Genomic DNA, 20,127 nt, shown 5'->3' with positions numbered 1-20,127 from the left:
TTCACTTATGACCGCCTCTCCTCCAAATTACTGAACAACTGCCAAGAGCAGAGAGGCAGGCCTGATACAGGACTGCGGCGACAGTCACGCGGGCAAGCGGCACCCAAGGTTCTCAGATGACTGTGCACCCGAAACACGGTCAGAAGTCTGAATCTACTTCAGAGAATATCCATGCAAAGTGCTCCTACCGGCAAGGGGGTCAGAGACACATAAGGAAAACCAGGGAACGTGCTAGAAAGACAATTCCCATGTCCAAAGTCACGACTGTGGTCCTGAGCCATTCCTATGGATAACGGCAAGTGAGAACTAGCACGCCATCTCAGAAAACACACGGTGAGACCCCAGGCAGCGGTACACACATGGTACATAGACATACATGCAGGCAAAACACCCATGCACATGAAATAAAAAAAATTAAAAAGAAAGTCCAGACGGCTGGCAGATATAAAATCTGGAGAATCCACTTCTCTGTCAGGGTCCAACCCAGCAAATAGAATCCCTTTACGGAAAGAAACCCACGGATAACCTATGTTTGACGTTTTAGGCTATGCTATATTTTTAAGATTATATCCATGACAAAGAAAATAAAGCCCAGATATTAAATAGGACCAAGGGAAACGCTTCCACAGTAAGAGAAACCAATTTTATGACAGCCCATTTGGTATAAGCCCATTTAAGTGTTATAAAATCCTATACAGAGGAAGCACATACTTCTCTGAATTTGAAGACCTGTGACAGATTAAAGCACGATGTACGACAGTAAACAATAAGCTGATCAAACATTTCATCCCCCAAGACTCAAATCACAAACACAGATTGTTTTTAAAAGACACAGAAGTAAAAATTTAATGCGTACATCAAAGAAAGGAAGCTTAGGCTGTAGCCCTCACTTCAGAGGCTGATGTCTTGAGTCATGGACACACACTTGAGCTGACAAAGGCCATGAGTGATCCCTGCAGTGACCTTTCCTGTCAGAAGCAAAGGCCAACGGCATCTCAGGAAGTGCATGCTCGTGCCACACCCTCTCTTCGTATGAATCTCAAATAGTTTCACAGTGAAACGGCAAGAACAGAACGAAAGGGCAACAGACGCCTCCCAACATAAACCGTGGAACAGTGCAGCACGCTCTCAAATCACGGCAGCAAAAGCTACGACGTGAGACGCACTCCAAAATAATGATGGTGGTGATGGAATGCAAGGCTGGGGAAATGTCTAAATATTTTTCCTCCCCCCTTAGCCTTACCTTGAATACCTTTTCCCAAGACTCAACAACCAATTGAAAAAGGGGAAAGCAGACCAACAGCACAATACCTGACAGCCCCTCTTTTCAATCTCCATGATACATTTCTGTATCAGCAGCGGCACCATCAAGCCTGCGTTTTCTTTTTCTACAACTTTTTGGATGTCAACTCCAAACATCACTGATTCTCGGTTCTTATCCAGGCCGTGGAGAGAATTCTCCCACTGTTCCATCAAGGTTACCTTGACGTAAATGAGCCCTCTGGGTTCCAGCTTGACAGCCAGCTGATGTGTTCTTGTCACCCTGAACAAAGCTGGCAGGACGACCGTGCCGTGACAGCACACACGGTTCCTCCTGGGAGTGGGCTCCCAGCTGAACACCACCAGTTTCAAATGCTGTGCATTTTCGATCTCTATGTTGAAAGTGTGGTCCAGGTCCAAGAACGTCGTTCGACAGGTGAGCAGAGCTGTCCTGGCTTTGTTTACCGAGTCAACCTGAATGGCACAAAAGACATCTTTGGAGTCTATCCGGGGCGGTTTTAAACCCTCTGCTCCATAAAAGTGCACGCTCATGAGTCCGGATATGTACTGGGAGCACTTGGGTTGATCCGAGAAGCTGTAATGTCTAAAGGCACCAACGTCTATTTCATTTTTGCTACAACCGCTTGGAACGGCTTCTCTCCCTTTCCCAAGTCTGTGCTCGGATCCATGCTTGCTAGATCTAGTTCTAAGTTCGGGTGAGTCTCCGTCGCTGAGGTACCCACCCTTACAGGGATACCTGGAGCTCCCGAGGGGTTTCTTCTGGTAGCTGTGTTGAGAGGACACAGTGGTATCAAGGTGGTACCGGCTTATTACGTTGCTGGCTGGGTTCCCGGAAGGCAGAAGTACACTCTGAGGACCTTCTCCATAGTACCACTTAGACAAAGGAGGGGTCCTGTCTGGACTGTTGGTGTAGTGCAAGGCTCCCCTGGCACCCCGCTTCCGGCTGAACTCAGGCAACCTTTTCATTTTCATAGAGAGTTTCCTCACAGTGCGTGGAGATTTTATTTTGTCTGGTAAAGACCAGGTAATGGAGCTGCCTTTCTTCACGGGGCTGGGGCTTGGAGAAGGTGGCTCCAGAGCTCTCAGTTCAGTCCTATTTGTAGAGACTAAGATCCCGGGACCTTAAAAAGCAGAAAGAACGGTGTTACGAAGAGAAGGGAACGACTTCCCGTTGCATCCCTGCTCTGTAAGCAAACTGGTTCTCACCTGGACCTAGACACCCACATTGCTCAGCGGGCCTCGGTCTCAGCACAGAGATGGATTTTGGTAAGAGGATGTGACCCTGCCCGCCTGCTGTCCTGAAGCCCGGGACGCAGGGTCACGGGCTCCTGGTACATTTTTCCTTTTGCAGTGAGTGCAGAACCTGAAATAGTGAGTTCTGGAGGAACTAGAGAAGGCTCCATATCTCAATACATCCAACCAGAACCTGAACTCGAACATCACAATACTGCTTCAGTATTTATACCCTCTAAAGCCAAGGGTTGTCAACTTAAACCAAATGAATCTGTGATTTGGGCAGCAAAGAGGCCTTCTCTGTTCTAAAAGTCGATTAGGATATTGTATATCCAACCAAACTCCCTGGTAGGCTGGTTCTGGTTAAACAGCGCTAGGCTCTGCTAACTGCCAAACTTTTGAGTTTGTACATGTTCCCACTGAGTTTTCAAATTAACCAAAGAAAATAAAAATATGTTCTGGGTATGTAAGTTAAAATTTACTTTAAGGGATGGAGAGATGGGTTAAGAGCACTGACTGCTCCCCCAGGGGTTCTGAGTTCAATTCCCAGCAACCACATGGTGGCTCAGGACCATCTGTGATGGGATCCGACGCCCTCTTCTGGTGCGTCTGAAGACAGCGACAGTGCGTTCACATACATAAATAATTCTTTAGAGATTTCCTTTAAAAAGCAGTGCAGTCATCGCAATTATTTAATTCCTAATTTTCAGGTTTTGTCCACCCCTTTACGCAAGGGTATAATAATCTTAACACCAACCGGGATCTAATCTCGGCAAAGCCGCTTCAGGGTTAAAATGTGAACACACATTTGTTCGGAATCAGCAGATAAATGACCTTTCTTTAAAGCACTAACAGAAAGTCCCCTTCAGCCCATCTCTGTACCCTAATGACAACACTGTCTGTGTATAGGACAACGGCCATGCTAGGCCTGCAGACTGAGCTTTCCCAGTCAACAGCCAGTAAAGAATGGAGTACTTGCACAGGCATGGGACAAAGCATCCCCTGCAATCCAATCACAAAACAGCCCTCCTGGCTCACTGGCCTAGAACACTGTGTGGTAATCAGGGTCTGCTTCACCCAACATCAGCCCATCTTATTATAACCTAGAAGAGCCACCCAGTATACCAAACCCGCTCTGGGTTTTCCTAAATTATTAAGGGATTCCATATTCCGTCTCTTTTCATAAACTGTTGGTGAACAGTTTCTACTGTCATTCACTGGTAAGGTGAAATATTTTATTTGTTAGAGTCTCTTCTGCAGAGGGGGGAACTTTATTACTACAAAAAAAATTGGGGCTAAGGGGACAGTTTCCTGAGCAGTGCCCGGTGCATGAGCATGAGAACCTGAGTTCAAATCCTGAGAAGGTAAGTAAAGTCGGCTGTGCTGATGTGGTTCGTAGCCAGTGTTCCTGCCGTGAGATGGGAGGTGGAAGCGGGTGGCACACGCAGAGGTGACTGATAAAAGGGGACCTGCCTCAAACAAGGAGGCAGATGGGGACAGACGCACAAGGTCATCCTTGACCTCGTGAGGTCTGCACACGCGTGTGCCCCAACTTACACACAAGAACCAGCGCGTGCCCGCGCAGGCCTGTGTGAGTGCGAAATTGCCTTGATTCTTAAAATTCAAAAACGTAAAATCCGGTTTTCATCGAAACTACAATTATGCCAAGCAAATCACAAAAACAGCTACGAGAAGCAAGTATAAAATAAAAAATGATTAAATGTACAAAGGAATGTACCAAGCTGCAGGTGTCGGATGCTCTGGGAGCTGGAGTTATAAGTGGTTGTGACTGTGAGTTAAATGACGTGGGTATTAGGACCTAAACCCAGGTCCCCTGCAAGACCAACAACTTCTCTTAATGCTAAGCCATCTCTCTCCAGGGCTGAGATGCCTTCACTCAATAAGGACAGAGTCTAAGACACGTACAGCAGACATCGTCTACATGCAGGGTTGAACTATCAAAGACCTGGAAAGGAAGAAGTCTCAGGTGTCCAGTCACTCTTACCTGTAAAAGCAGATTTCAACCCGGGGCTGTCCTCTGCCGTCAGGCTCTCCTGTGTCCTGTGTCCTAATCTCTGTCTGCATGGCTGCACAATGTCTGTAGAATGAATGGAATCGACAGAATTAATTCCATTTGACTGTGAGGTCTGGACGTCACCTCGGTGTTGGGTAGGACACAGCAAGTCTTCACTACGAGTCTCTGCCTTCGCCAGGTCTCTAGCAGACAACATGCTCACACGGACGGCAGGGAGCTTCAGGGCAGCGGCGTTTGCCTCCTCCAGACTCAAGACGTGTGCTATGCCCAGGCTGTCGTCCTCGGGGATGGGGTTATACCATATTTCTCCTTCGTCATCGGCGTCGTCCTCACTGAAGGCTGAAGAGCCGTTTCTGGATGACGGAGAACCGGCGGCGTTACACACCGCGTGCGTGCAGGGTTCTCTGTGGGGTTTACAGAAAGGCTGCGGGAGCCGATGCCTGGGCGGAGACACGGGGGAGAGGGAGGAATAATGTCTGTCCAGACTGGGAGACCTCAGAGGGCTCTGATACAGCCAATTGCGTTTCTTTGAAACAGTGATGTTGTTCAGGGCCTGGTGACCACTAAGCTCGGTGTTACCCCTTCCACCTCCAGGGTCTCGTTTCTTCAGTGGAGACCCACAGACATTCTCGAATAAGTCTGCTTCAGAGGACAAAAGAGAGAACACAGAGGAAAGACTGTGAGACCAGGTATTAAAATGTTTAGAAATAAAAAGTGACATCAATCATATTCATTGATCAAAACCAAACCACAAAAGCTAATTTTTCCACCGAAATGTAATTTCAAGTTAGAAATCCAAGTGGGCACATCAATATTATGAAATTCTAAGGAAAAAAAAAAACAAGCTAGCACTGTCATTACTGTAAAATACAACAGAGCCCAAGTCTTACCATAATGTAATGTGTGTGTATGTGTGTGTATATGTATAAATGTTTATATAAATAATTTTTAGAAAGATCCTAAAGGACATTTTTTTATTCAGCAGTACACTTTTTTAAAAAAAAGATTTGTTCATTTATTATATATAAGTACACTGTAGCTGTCTTCAGATACACCAGAATAGGGCATCAGATCCCTTTACAGATGGTTGTGAGCCACCATGTGGTTGCTGGGAATTGAACTCAGGACCTCTGGAAGAGCAGTCGGTGTTCTTAACCGCTGAGCCACCTCTCCAGCCCCAGCAGTACACTTTTAATTGCTATCCAAATACTACCAACTCATGACATAAATATCATGACAAGCGTAAGCAACATTCTTTTTCTTTCATAGAGATTAATTTTTAATAAAAGTCTTTACATTTTAACTAACCTTAAAGACTTTAATTAAATCACAAACCTAAGGAACAAATAAACCCTGAAGAGAACATCCCTTTCCGGTGATCCAGGGAGCTTACATCTGCGTCTGTGTCAATACAGTGCTACACTGTTACCAGGATGTTATATTACTTGCAACTAAAGAAGTTTATGCCGCTAAAGGGTTGTGTTGAAAGGCAGTGAGTAAGATAAGCACACCTCTATCAAGAGTTCATTTTTGTGGAAATCTGAGACTGTATGATACCCTGAATGAATATATGGCTAATTCATTCTGTCACAGCAAATAAAGCATAGTGGTTTAATAGCAGTGATAACAACATTTTACGCCACGATAAGCTTAGTAGCAAACAAAAAATTAGGCCCATGTATAATCAAGGCTTTCAGTAACCTTCCATCTACGGAAAAAAAATCCTTTAAAATGTAAATCTGCCATTCTCCTTTTAAATCCTAAACTTGTACCCAATCAAGCAGCTTAATCAATGTAAGCCATGGATCTACTCAGTGAGTGACTACCTCGTGCCAAGCAGGAGAGAGAAAGCAGCAAGGAAGCTCCGAATCCCCTGACCTCTGCAGCAGAAGTCCTCAACTTTCCTGAGGCTGCAACCCTCTGATACAGTTCCTCATGTTGTGGAAATTTTTCGTTGCCACTCCGTAACTATGTTATGAATCGCAATGTAAATTTCTGTGTTCTCCAACAGTCTTCGCAACAACTTGAAAGAGTCCCCTGACTCCTGTGACCCACAGGGTGACAACCTGTGCTCTAGGCAATCCTTTGCACATAAGAGATGCTTGCAATGAAGCCTAACGTAAAATTAGCCCTCTTACCCTGTTACCCGCTAACAGTAGGGGAGAGCCCCTCACTGAACAGAGCACAGGACACTTCACCTTGTAAGGCAGCTGCTGATAAAGGATTGACAATACGTTTGTTTAAAATTGACTGACAACTAAGAGTCCTACTCAGACCAGCAGGGGAGTTTGTCTGGACCACCAGTTGGTAAACGCAAGAGCTTGCTTTCCTACTTTGACTCCCACCTTACAGAAGCCTGGGAAGAAAGGGCCATCTCTCCACCATCCAGGACTGGGCATGCAAACCTGTCACATATTCATCGCCCTGACCAGGTTTCCTCTTCAACACTTTCAACTCATGGAAACGTGATGCTGGAGAGAGAGCTCAGTTGTTAAGGTTACTTATGGCTCTTGGACCCAACTTGGATTATTCCCAGCACCCACAGCAGGAAGCCTACAGCCCCAGGGGCTGTGATTCCTCTTTCGGCCTCCACAGACACCGTGTTCACCAAGTCCACAGGACAAAGATACATAGACACATAACTGAAAAATGAGGCAGGGCTGGTGGTTCACAACTCTAATCCCAGCAGAGGCAGAGGCAGGCAGATCTCCGAGTTCAAGTCCAGACAGGTCTACAGAGCGAGTTCCAGGACAGCCAGGCCTATATAGAGAAACTGTCTTAAGAAAACAAAAAATTAAATAAAAATAAAATCTACATTTTTTTTTAAAAAAATTCCTTCTTCAGTTCCCTCTCCTTGCCATCCAAAGAGAACAAGTGCGAGGCCAGGAGTTGTTGGGCTTTGGGCTCCCAGGGATTGCATGTTCCTGTCCTGATGCCGAAATCAAGATCTATTTCATGAGTCAGTCCACAGCTCTTCTTATGTAATAGCATACCAGACCTGTGAGGGACACTGTTACACTCAGTTCTGACACAATTGCAAAGCTGAGGCCAGAAGTCACATCTTGTTTGCCTTCTCAGAGCTCCCTAACAACACCCAAACACTGTCTACTCGGATACATTGTTTTGTACTCTATCACTGTTCTCGCCCTGATAGGACCTACCTACATGCGCTACATTCCAAGGATCTACAGTAAAAGAAAAATAAAGCTTTTAGCATCCTGTATCTAAGCAAGCCAACGTGTCGAATGGAAACGTAGTTTACACTGTGAGACGCCAACTGGTTTTATTCCTGTGTGTGGTGTGTGAGAGTGTGAACATGTGTGTGCATCCATGTAGAAGCAGAGGCTGGCAGCAGGGTGCCCCAGAACTAGAGTTATGGAAAGTTGTGGGCCACCACGGGAGCACTGAGAACCAAACAACGCTCTTCACCACTAAGCCTTCTCTCCCACCTTCCATCTCGCTTTCCTGAGATAGAGTCTCTCACTGAACCTGGAAGCCCTAGGCAATCTTCTCTCCTTCCCTTCCGTGCTTAAAAAGTACCACCTAATTCAGCCGCACAGATTTAAGAGGTAGATTTTGCTTCAGAATATATGTTCACAAGACAACAGTAACAAAAATAAGTATACAAAGTTGCAGGGCAAAAAGCCCTCTCTTGCAACCATACATGCTAACTGGTCTAACTTAAAGGTTCTAATGGAAGTAATCTTACTTTGAAAGTCTGTAAGATAATTGCAACAATGGATACAGAGACAAGCAGGCTACAGAGCAAAACTACTCGAGCCCATTTTATTTTCTCAATAACTATTTCATAATAAAGCCAGATACCTTAGGATTAGTGAACATTTAGCCGCTCGGTAATTAACCCCATCTCAGCGGACTAAGTAGTTGTGCATCTCCACACTAACTGAAAACGTACAGCATCTGTGGGCATTTTTTCATCACTTTAAAATCTCTACTGAAGAGAGTGGTGTCCTTCCTTCTCTTTAAAAAACCAGCAAATACAAGTATTCTTATAAGCGTCAGATATTGACAACTATGCTTAGGTTTTGTTTAAGAAAACTGAACCTCTACGCATTTCCCAGATAAATCTGAAAGGAAGTAGAGGGTAAGGAAAGGCATTTTTTTCTTTTTCTCCCCTTGTGACTGACAATAAAAACCCTCAAGCAAACTATATGCTCACTTTTGAGACAGGAAAAAGTAGAAAGGAATACCTTGAGATCATTTTCAATTTTACAAAAGTAACAGGAGGCATATGAGAGAGAGAAAGAGAGAGAGAGAGAGAGAGAGAGAGAGAGAGAGAGAGAGAGAGAGCGAGCGCACAGAAGAGGCCAACAGAATAAGTATGGCTGGGGGTGGGGTGCTCCCTAGCTCAGCCTCAAAGCTCCCCCAGGCCCTCCTCCTCAGCTTTCAAACTACTCACACCAGCAGCATCCTAATGACCAGGGGCAAGGTAGCATCCTCACAAAGCCTGCCAAACGCCTACACAGAACCCAATTATGTTCCGATTCTCACAGCAGCCCACGGAAAGAAGCCACAAGAGGTTGAGAAACTAAGGTCAAGGAAGTAGTAAAAATCTGTCCAGAAACCCGGGTTCTGTTAACCACCGTTCCCATACGCTCCCCTCTCTGGCAGACTCCAAAATCACTAGTGCTGATTGGTGGTGAAACGGGATCCGTTGAGACCACTGCAAGCACTGACGATTCATAGGAGACTGGAGCAGACAGAGCTCTGTGCTTTGCTCTCACTGGGGTCAGTTTAAGTCTCAAGTATTAAGTAAGAAAGTCTTTCCTAAACTGAGGGACAGGAGAACTCCAGATCCTTACTAACCTGTGGCCTTCCAAACAGCACCCGACAAAGATGCAGACCCCCAGGGCCCTGCCCACACCGACTGACTCTGCACTTTAAGGAATCCACATGCACATGGTTTGAAAAGCATCCTTCTCCAACAGTGAACACCACACCTTCTTCAGCAAGGGCCTGAAAACAGTCCAATACGTCCTCAAAGGACAAACGGACGTCTCTTAGATTGGGAAAGCACAGGACTTTCAAACCAACACAACAGTACTTTCTGCTGATTTTGTAATTCTCAAAGTTTTCCAGCCACCAGCAACTCCAGTGTTCCATGGCACTCTTCCAAAACAACAAAACGAAAAAAAAGCTGCACTTGCTTCCAAAGGCTGGAAGGCCAGACTGTCTCAGCACAGGATTTAAAACCAGAAGACAGCCAGAAACCGTCCACTTGCTGTTACTAATGTTGGGGGTACTGGCGGGAGAGGGAGGTGCTGGCAGAGCATGGCTCCCCGCCCCAATCAAAAAAAAAAAAAAAAAAAAACGATAATGAAACCAGAGTTTCAGATACTTCAAAAAAGATACAGACGGGAATCTGTATCGCCCTATCAGCCTCACTTAAGATGGTTAAATATCTGCTAACAAGGTGGTCTGAGAGATGGTTGAGCATTTAAGAGGACCCTCTGCTCTTCCAGAGGACCCGGGTACTATGCCCAGTCCCGTACACGGCAGCTAACAATCATCTCTAACTGTGTGGACCGTCCCCCCCCCCCCGGCATGCCAGTGGCACACAAGTAAAACAGCCATACACATAAAAGTAGGTAAGTTTTTAAAGAGGGTAAAGGGAGAAAGAGATAATGAGGGGAAAGAGGGACGGAGGCAGGGCTGGGAACCGGAGCACAAGCCTTTAACCTCAGCACTCAGGAGACAGTAGACCTGCGTAAGTTCAAGGCCGGCCTGCCCAACATAGTGAGTTCCAGGGCTATGTAGAGAAACTCTATCTCCGAAAACCAAACCAACAAACAAAAAAAGATCTTACAAGCCAGGCTCTGAGGACATGGCTCAGTGCATACAGTGCTTGCCTAAGTGTGCATAAAGCCCTGGGCTCGATCCCCTGCACAGGACGGTCATGCACAGGTCTGAAGTTCAAGACCAGCACTGGCTACAACAACAACAACAAAGGATCGTGCCATCTAATTAACGCCACCTCAGAATTTTTAGGTAAATCATTAACAGCTAACTGTCCTAAGTGTCTCCTTTCACAGAAGCAAAAGTGGAGTCAAAGAGACTAAAGTACACTTCTCACACAACGGGCAGCCAAAATAGCCCAACCGGTGCTCCGAAATCTATTTCTAAAAATCACATGCTAATTAGGACTTTTCAAATAAAGGCTTACAATGAAGTGCAGTTGGCAAATATGCCATGGCCCCTTCATCATCTCAAGGCTTGCAGAAACTTGACAACATTTACTATGTGTAATGACTTAGGATTTCTTGAATAATCGTCTCAATTAGAACAAATTGGCCAATCTGTGAGTGCTGCAACACACTTAAATCCAACAGGCTGCAGGCTCCCAACACCATCACAAACGGTCTTGGTGAGAGCTAGAAATCAAAACTGAAAACCACTGTGTTTTGCACTTGTCGTAACAGTCTCAGTCAGATTAAGGATCTCTATCCCATTACCTATCTATCGTGGATTCTGACTCGTAATTTTATCTGTGAAGAAAATATCTGTATGAACACACAGAGAAAATGTGATATAGAACCTTTAAAACATTTACCATCTTTTGTACGACTAGGAATGTGCTGCTCGAAATAGGCTCTGGAGACTTTTTCAAAACAATGGCTGTAATTTTTTTTTCATTTTATTCTCTTTCGTGTGTTGAGGGAGGAGAGCGGACCTGATCTCAAACCCAGGTCTTGACCCTACTAAGCACAGACTCTCCCACCGAGCTACGTGAACAACCCAACAAAAGGACTCAAAACGTCCTCCAAGTAACGTCAACTTTAGGGAGAGGCGCACAGCAAGGCTGGAGAGATGGCTCAGCAGTAAAGAGCACTTGTTCTTGCAAAGGACCTAGGTTCGATTCCCAGCACCACGTGAAGGTTCACAGCGGCCTGTTATTCCAGTTGCAGAGGATCTGATGCCCTCCGAGGGCACCAGGTCATTAGTGCACATAAATATGTGCAAACATGTGGTGCGCATACATACATGTCCCCAAAACACCCACACACATAAAATAAATCTTAAAGAAATAATTCAGTCGAAAAATGAACTAAATCAAATTATCATTAAATTATTTAAAAGATGATAATAATAATAACAACAACGACAATAATAAAGTCTACGCTGAGAATCCCCCTTGAAGGAAGCCACTTAGTCCTCTAAACTGTCCACCCATCTCGTCAGGTCAAGACATTTAATGAATTAATTGGCTCAAGCCTCCTGGGAATTCAGAGCCTCTTTGACCTTATATGGAGGTTTCTGAGTCCAGAGAACTGAGTTTGAATCCTCAGGACAGTCTGGGTCTCAGTGCAGCAAGACAAGACACCGTGGGCCGACTCCTTAACCTGCAGGCTCCCTTGCTGCTGAATGACAATGGCCTCTTCTTGGGCGGAGCTGAGGGAGTAAAGCTCGTGAGAGAATCCAGAATTCTGGGACCAGCAGACCAAGCAAAACTGGTGTGGCTATCCATATCCTTAGGCACCTAACCACTATTTTACCATTTCCGGTTGCTGAAGAATTAATGTGTGATCAGGGAGGAATGGAGAAGGGCAACGCTTAGGTAGGAGACTGTGGCAGATTTGGGGTGGATTTCTTATAAAATACTGCTACAGTGGTTGCAGGATGCAGTTTTAATTTCTTTTAAGTTATTAGCACTTCCAGATTTAGTGTCCAAATGGAAGAAGCAACAAACTCATCCTATGAAGGGACATATTGATTTAGCTCCCTGATCTGCATGATTACTAAAGTAATTGGATGGTGAATGTTCTTACAGCTTTGTGATCAGTGAAAGTTATCGTACTGAGTCAAAGGGAGCTTGAAGGTTGTAAATGGAACATTTTTTATTACAAGTACTTCAGATCCAGAGGAAATTATTATTATTATTATTATTATTATTATTATTACTATTATTATTATGTGAGCTGGAAGAGTGCATCTCTCTTCACAAAGTCCCCCTACTACTCCTTTATTCTACTGAAGTTAGTTCTACAATCTGTTGTTGAATGTATATTGTCTATACGTCATACAAAATCATCTGTTAGTTAGAACTTGGTAAACTTTGTTTCTCCCCACATTTGCGCTCATTGTTGAAAGTTGGTGTGCAGTAACCCACCCCCGTGGGACGTGGGACCTCTTTTTTCTTTTTTAAAAAACAGGCCCTTACTCTGTAGGCCATCCTGGCCTTGACCTTACCAAGATGCACCTGACTCTGCCCCCAGAGTGCTGGGACTAAAGGCCTGCGCTGGGCTGGTGTGTACTCTCCCACGAAACCCCCAAGACTTCCAGGACTGAACTATTTTTAAAACTCCTCACTGAAAGTTTCTGTCTTTAAGGGGGTGTCAAGACGTCACGTGGATTTGATTCACCAGAGAATTTTATATTTACAACAAGATTCAGAGATTTCTAAAACTAGACCCTCAGCGATAATTAAAAAGCATGCACACTGCAAACCAAAGAACTCGAATACTATATAAGGACAACCAGACTTTAAGAAAAAAGTTTTTTCTACTATAAATAGTGTTCTCTAAGTTTTCAAGGGACCATAGGTGCATGAGACTAAGTGACAGTTATTTTCATTGCAATACCAGTATCCTAGGTGTTCTACGAGAGAACGGAATCTTAGCGTTGGATTGAGTTTGTGGGGTGTGTGTGTGTGTGTGTGTGTGTGTGTGGTGTGTCCAGTATTCTCATGTGTATGTCTAAGCTCAAGGATGTGTGGTGCCTGGGTGAGAAGAAAAAGAGCCTAATAAGTCAATGACAGTTTATGAAGCCTATAAAATCCTACCTTGGATCGAATTCAGACTCAGAAACTTCCCAAGTCTTAAAGTTTGCCTAGAGCTACAGGAAAAAAAAAAATCAAAGCCGCCCCCTCCCCCACGCCGCAGCCTCAAAACCTACAGAAAAAGCTGTAAAGAACTTAAAACTGTATTCACTGTTGTCCTAAGGGAGGGGACAAGCAGACTCTTGGAGAAGAGAAAAAAATTCCGAAAAGGGAAAGAAGGAAAAAAAGCAGGAAGTGAGAGAAAGGAAAAGGAGGAGGAGGAGGAGGGGGAATGAAGGGGGCTCGAAGAACACAAGATTTAATGCATGACACTGGCTGAGTCACGAGGACCCACGAAGGCAGAAGCCCACTGGGTAAACAAGGACACCAGTGGGTCTCAACCTCTGGTTCTCAACCTGTGGGTCTCGACCCCTGTGTTGCCTGAACTACTTTTTTTCTTCCGCTGGGCTAGCCCAAGACCCTCGGAAAACACAGATATTTACATTACGGGTCATAACGGCAGCAGAATCACAGTTATGAAGTAGCAACGAAAATAACTTTCTGGTTGGGGGTCGCCAGAACACGAGGAACTGGATTAAAGGGTCACAGCATCGGGAAGGCTGAGAACCACTACACTAGAGGCTAATGGCGTTGCCTAGCATATTGACCGCAAAGTGTCCTACCTGTCAGTGTGATTCTTTGGTCCGCTGTCACCGAGAGGACGTGGTTTTCATGCACTTTCCAACTGCCCAAATTTGGAGAGGTTGCCTGAGCTCCGGGAACTTTGGGTGCTGTCCCATGAGCGCGACCCTTCATCCCCAGGGACAACAGTCGTCCTTTATACATCCACTTCTGCAGTTTCTTGACAGTCACCGCAGGTGGCTTGAGGAGGGGAAGCTCCTCGGGATGGTCCTCTTGGCTGCAGGATATCACAGAGGTCCCCGCAGGATCCTTAAAGGGACGTCCCGAGGACCGGCTGGGGTCCTGGCAGAAGGGAGGCAGGAGAGCAGCGGACGTAGCAGCCCTGTGGCTGCCCCGGCTCCAGCCGTCCATCCCACCTCCACGTGGCTGGGGCTCCTCCCTGTCCCTGTGCGCGCCGCACCTGATCCAGCTGTCGCTCGCCCACCGCTGGAACAGAGGCGGCTGCGGGCTCACGCGGAGGCTCTCGAGACTTCTGCAACTGGACAGCTGCATCCGAGGACTGGGAGGCCGTCCCACTCTAGACTCCGTCGGAGACGACCGGGGCGGGGACACCTGCTGCGGAGGGCGGTCGCCGCCTCGGGGGCTGCAGGCTGGGCGCACGGCTGCGCCGCGGGGGAGAGGCGGCTGCTGGCCCTGAGCCTGGGCTCCCGCGGGTCCGCCCCGCCGCGTGCCCGAGTCAGGGGGCAGGTCGTGCATGGCCTGGATCAGCAGATAATAGGCCTCTCGCAACTGGGTCTGCAGCCTGCCTGTCTCCTGGCGGCCGCCCTCCATCCCCGGGGAGGAGCCCGCCGCTTGCGAAGGCGAGGCCCGCAGCGCCTCCGCCCCCTCGGGCGCGCAGCCCGCGGGCAGGTTCTCGTAGTAGTCGGCGCCCTCGTCCTCCCCGTCGTCGCCACTGCCCTCCGTGCCTGGGGAAGCGCAAGTAAGCGCGCGGCCCAGAGCGGCGGCCTCCTGAGCCCCGCGAGACCATGGGACCCGCGCGCCTAGCTGCTCGGAGCGCGCCCAGGTCCCCCACGCCGGCCGCTCCATGCCGGGGACCACGAGCTCTCGGAGCGGCGAGCGTCCCTCGGAGAGCGAGGCCGCCACGGCGTCCGCGTGCAGCCCGAGCACCCCGGGACCGCGCCGCTCTCGGAGCTAGCCGAGCGTCCTCCGCAGGGGCTCAGCCATGCGCGCCGCCTCAGCAGCCCGGCTCGCCCTGGGCGCGGGGCGGGCTCCGAGTCCCGCGCGGGCGGAGGCGGCGGCTCTCCATGACCGCGGCCGGTCCTCGCCAGCTCCTCACATACTTGGCATAACTCTGCAGCGGCGGGTCGGCGGAGGGGGGTGAGGGCGCCGCAGCGCGCATGCCCGGGAACTGGCCCGCGACGGGGCGCGCGGGCCAACACGCCGCGTTCTCGAGGTGGGCGCTCCGGGGGCGGGGCCAGCGGGGCTGCGGAGAGAGAAAGGTGGAGCGGGTCGGGCTGCCACCCTGCCACCCTCCCCGGCTCCTCCCCGCTGCCCCCTGCGCGAGGCGTGGCTCCGGTGCAGCAAGTCCTAGCTTGAGAGTAACAAAGACTGTTTGGACCGACCGAGTGTGAGCGCAGGTGTATGTCACTGGAGCAATGTTCCAGAGATGTTCTGATCCGTTCCCCGCTCACCGGAGCTGCTGGAAAAGAATTTGCGGGTCTGGAGAGGTCACTGGGCTGTTAGGATTGCTGGCTGCTCATGGGTAGGACACAGATTCGATCCTCAGCCGTCAGGAACTCCAGTGTCAGGAGTTCCAATGCCCTCTTCTGGCCTCTGCTGGCACCCGGCATGTGTATCGACATAGGTGCAGATAAAACAACCATGCACATAAAAATAAAAAATAAAAAAAGGAATTTTCTGCATACCTTTTCCGATAAGGATTTTAGGGGGGGGGGGAGAGCCTTTATGTCCTAAATCACTTCGGTTCCCTCTTCTTTAAATCTGGTTTTCCTTCTGTAAAATTGATGCTTGCCCATCCAACGTTAATCCCTAGATCAAACAAAACTTGTTAAATAGAACCACAGGTAAGAGCCCTGGGTACAACTACCAAGTTAAAAACGCTAGTTTAGGGGAGGGGGGAGGGGGATGTTTGCCCGGAAACCGGGAAAGGGAATAACACTCGAAATGTATATAAGAAATACTCAAGTTAATAAAAAAAAACAAAAAACAAAAAAAAACCCGCTAGTTTACAGCCTATAAATGTGAAAATGCTAACTGAAATTCTGTGTTGAGAAACTTGGGTGGAAATAGAGAAAGGGTGGAATGTGGAAATACCTACTTTCACAAAATAGGAAGGCCCATGCTGCGTACCGCAATGCCAAGCCCTGGCCTGTCAGTGATCGATAAGAATCAGAGTTGCTATCTGATTCAGCTATACTTTTTAGCTTTTATGCATTGAGAATGACCTTTGGGCTACTCATACCATACAAATATCAAGGCATACTTGCACTTAGTAGGTACTCAAGTCCTCAAAGAGTGGTGTCTGGATGAATGGTCCTTACTTCTTCCAGTATGAAGCCCTGCTGTTTCTAGACCTCTTAATTCTCTTGGGTCTGTGCTCCTTTTGTTAGAGCCTGGCTCAAAAAACCAAACAAAGGAACAAAGGAACTACAGGAGCGCTGGGCAAGTGAAGGTGAAGCCTTCAAGCCTACAGATTTGAGTCAATTGTATCAAGACCCACACCTGGAGGTGGGAAGCCATTGTTTTCTGACCTGTGACACACTCCAAAACACAGGAATGTAGAGAGGAGGTGGAAGGCTCCAATCCTTACCTTACCATGAAGTCAGCTCTCAGATGGACACGGTTATTTCTGCCAAACTCCAATAGTCCTTATTACTATCCAGCACACATGTTCAAAACACATACACCACACACAAACACACATACACCACACACACACCATACACACATACACACATATAACATACACAACACATACACACATATACCACATACACCACACATATACCACACACACATACATATATCCACACACAACACACATGCATTCAGATACACATAAACACACATTTATACCAAACATACACCACACGCATACACCATATAAAACACACAAACACATACACACATATACCATACACAATACAATATACCACATTCACACAACACACATGCATACTCATACAAACACACATTTGCACAAAGATGTACACACATACATCACACACTACACATATACCACACACACTATACACAATGCATGTACACCATACAAACACATACATACACCACACACACACATATACCACACACATAACACACACAACACCCATGCATATACACACAAACACACATATATACCAAATATACACCACACACACACATGGAGATACACATAAACTCACATATATCCCAAACATACACCACACACATATCCACACACCGTATACAATACACACACACAAACACATGCACACAGACACCACACAAACACACCATGCATACACCACACAAACACACCATGCACACACACCACAAACACACATGTGCAAACACACAAATCTTTATCATATATTGGAACAGATTGTTGCAGTTTTGTTTTACATAATTTGTATGCATGTTCTGTTTCTCTTATAAGAAAATTCAAAATTCACCCACTTCCTGAGGACAGAAACCAACAATAATTCCTTGTAGTATTGTGGTCAACGTGACATCTTAAACACTGTACATGATGACTCTTTTTAATCGACAGCAATGTGATAGAAAGCAAGTTCACTTCAGTTTCCAGTCTGTTGCTCAACTCGCCACTAAACCACAGTGACCTGGTCCTGCTTTAAAATCCTTTCGTAACAAATAGGAAAGCTCTAAACATAATCTCACGCTATGAAATATCATGCTATGCTGTTCAGCTCTCTATACCAACGGTGCTAGGATATTTTTATTGCAGGAGCCCAAGGCTATTTCATGAAGAGTCAAGGCCAAAATAGAGTTAAAATATTCCCCAGGGAAATATTCCCACAGGAAATGACTGATAGCCACGCTGCCAATAATGGGTTCTATAAACACAATTTGATCTCTATCTCAGAAGTTGTTTTCCTTCCAACTAAGTTGCACAATCTTTTTATTCTTTGTAGTTAACAGAGTTTAAAATGCTGTAAGCTGCACACACACACACACACACACACACACGCCATATACAATACACACACTGTGTGGTGTCTGTGAGCATGTGTTTGTGTGTGTTTACACATGCACACAGACACCACACAAACACACCATGCATACACTACACACACACACACCATGCACACACACGCCACACACACATGTGCAAACACACAAATCTTTATCATATATTGGAACAGATGGTTGCAGTTTTGTTTTACATAATTTGTATGCATGTTCTGTCTCTCTTATAAGAAAATTCAAACACACACAGACTTATATATTGGACTTGCTAACCTGTGTAAGAGTCATGAAATTTTCTGGTCAATGTAATCTGATGTGCTCTGCTCTAGGCATCACTAAGAACCAAGCTCAATAGAGCTTCTCACAGAGGAATTTAACCCTATTTAAAATTGATGGTGGGAACAGGGCTTGGAAGTTCAGGTTACCCTGAGAAGGTTCTAGAACTCGAAGTCACAATTTTAACTCTATTTTTGGTCACAGAAATTAATAATACAGCTATGATCTAAAGCTAAATATGTAAACCCTGGGTTTTCTATATGTGTATTAGATATCACTAAAAGGTTTGTAAACATGTCACTCTAAGACAAGATCCACAGAACTGTCACGATCTCCAGCAACAGTCACCGTAGCAAGGTTTTGATCTTCGGCTGTTCAACTATCTCCATGTCCTTTTTCATCTAATCTTGCAGATTCCTATGGGCATTACGGGGTGGCCAAGACAACTTCTGGTGTGTCTCCTTGTTTCTCAGAGGCTTAGCAGTCACCTTGGTGCCTTATGAATCCACAGCTACCGCATTGGCAGGGGCACAAGAGATTTAAAAGGGACGGGATAGTATGGCTCCAAGCAGGCAGGAAGCCAAGCAGTGACTCAGTCTGGGAGAAGGGAGCTGACAGACAGGCTGAGCACGGGGTTCGTTTAACAGTCGTGGAAGGGACTGTAACTAAGAGTGCTTCTGTCATTCTGTAGACACTCTGGTGTTTGTGTCTCACTGGTTCTCAGCATTCCATCATGCATGTAGAGGAACTGAAGGTGAATTGAGCCCTGGAATGTTTGCAGTTCTCTTCCTAAACTACTTCACCGGAAAGCCTGGCATGCAGACCGAGCCATCTCTCTAGCCCCATACCCGAGGTTCTTGATTAACACCTAGCCTTCTGCAACATTCCATATGTCCTTCTACCTTTCTGTAAAGTAATGAAAGGAAGACTAAATCTGCCTATGTTTTCGAACATTCAGAAACATTAATGCTTTAGAATACATTGACACCTCATGTATTCTATATATATATTCTTATATGATCTATATTATTACCTGCTCAAGTCCACCACAATGAGATGGGAAAACATTTCCCCATCCTCTCAGCATCTGATTGCAAAGCCACTACACCCCTGTGGCATTTCTAGAACAGAATTAGATGCTAGACACTCTTCCTAAGACAGTGTTTGCCCTTATGTGAGCATTCCTTGCTATAAATTAACTGATCACCTTCCAGAAAAGAGTTTAATTTTTCATGAGTTTGAGGGAAATGCAACTGAACCTTTGAATTGTTCTTTAAGCGATCCTCATCAGGGCTATTAGACCTTCAGCACACATTCTCATTTATCTGTGAGTTTATTTAACAACAAAAAAAAAAACATCAAAACACACAAGACAAAACAAACAAACAAAAACCCACAAAGTGGCATTTCATCCTGAAAAATGGAGTCTGATTTTAAAAGTAAGACAAAACAGTTTAGTAGGTTGCAGTAGTCACTGTTGTGGTTGTTTTTGTAGCCAAAAGAAGAGACCTGAGGGTTGAAGGATTTTTATTGGCTCACAGTTTGAGCGCGCCAGTCTGTAGTGTAGGATAAGGCATGTTTTCCCATCTCATTGTGGTGGACTTGAGCAGGTAATAATATAGATCATATAAGATTAGGGAACATGGGGTTGGGGATTTAGCTCAGTGGTAGAGCG

At 46.2% G+C, this 20,127-nt stretch overlaps 1 protein-coding gene across 8 annotated transcripts in view; it reads right to left on the bottom strand.

The window, feature by feature from the left end:
* The window catches only part of Syde2 (synapse defective Rho GTPase homolog 2), a 32,957-nt gene extending 17,638 nt beyond the window's left edge, over positions 1 to 15,319 (bottom strand). For 2 of the 8 annotated variants that reach the window (XM_087621336.1, XM_087621327.1), the window contains exons 1-3: positions 14,009 to 15,305; positions 4,520 to 5,191; positions 1,312 to 2,402 (exon numbers count right to left, since the gene is read on the bottom strand). In XM_087621336.1, the coding sequence (XP_087477462.1) occupies positions 1,312 to 2,402; positions 4,520 to 5,191; positions 14,009 to 15,053 (2,808 nt within the window). In that variant the 5' untranslated portion in view covers positions 15,054 to 15,305. 8 annotated transcript variants of the gene reach the window in all.
* Between the last annotated feature and the right edge of the window lie 4,808 nt (positions 15,320 to 20,127).

This window comes from Rattus norvegicus, chromosome 2 (assembly GCF_021556685.1).
Source record: "Rattus norvegicus strain SHRSP/BbbUtx chromosome 2, alternate assembly SHRSP_T2T, whole genome shotgun sequence".
NCBI lineage: Eukaryota > Metazoa > Chordata > Mammalia > Rodentia > Muridae > Rattus > Rattus norvegicus.
This window is presented reverse-complemented; position numbering and strand designations above follow the sequence as displayed.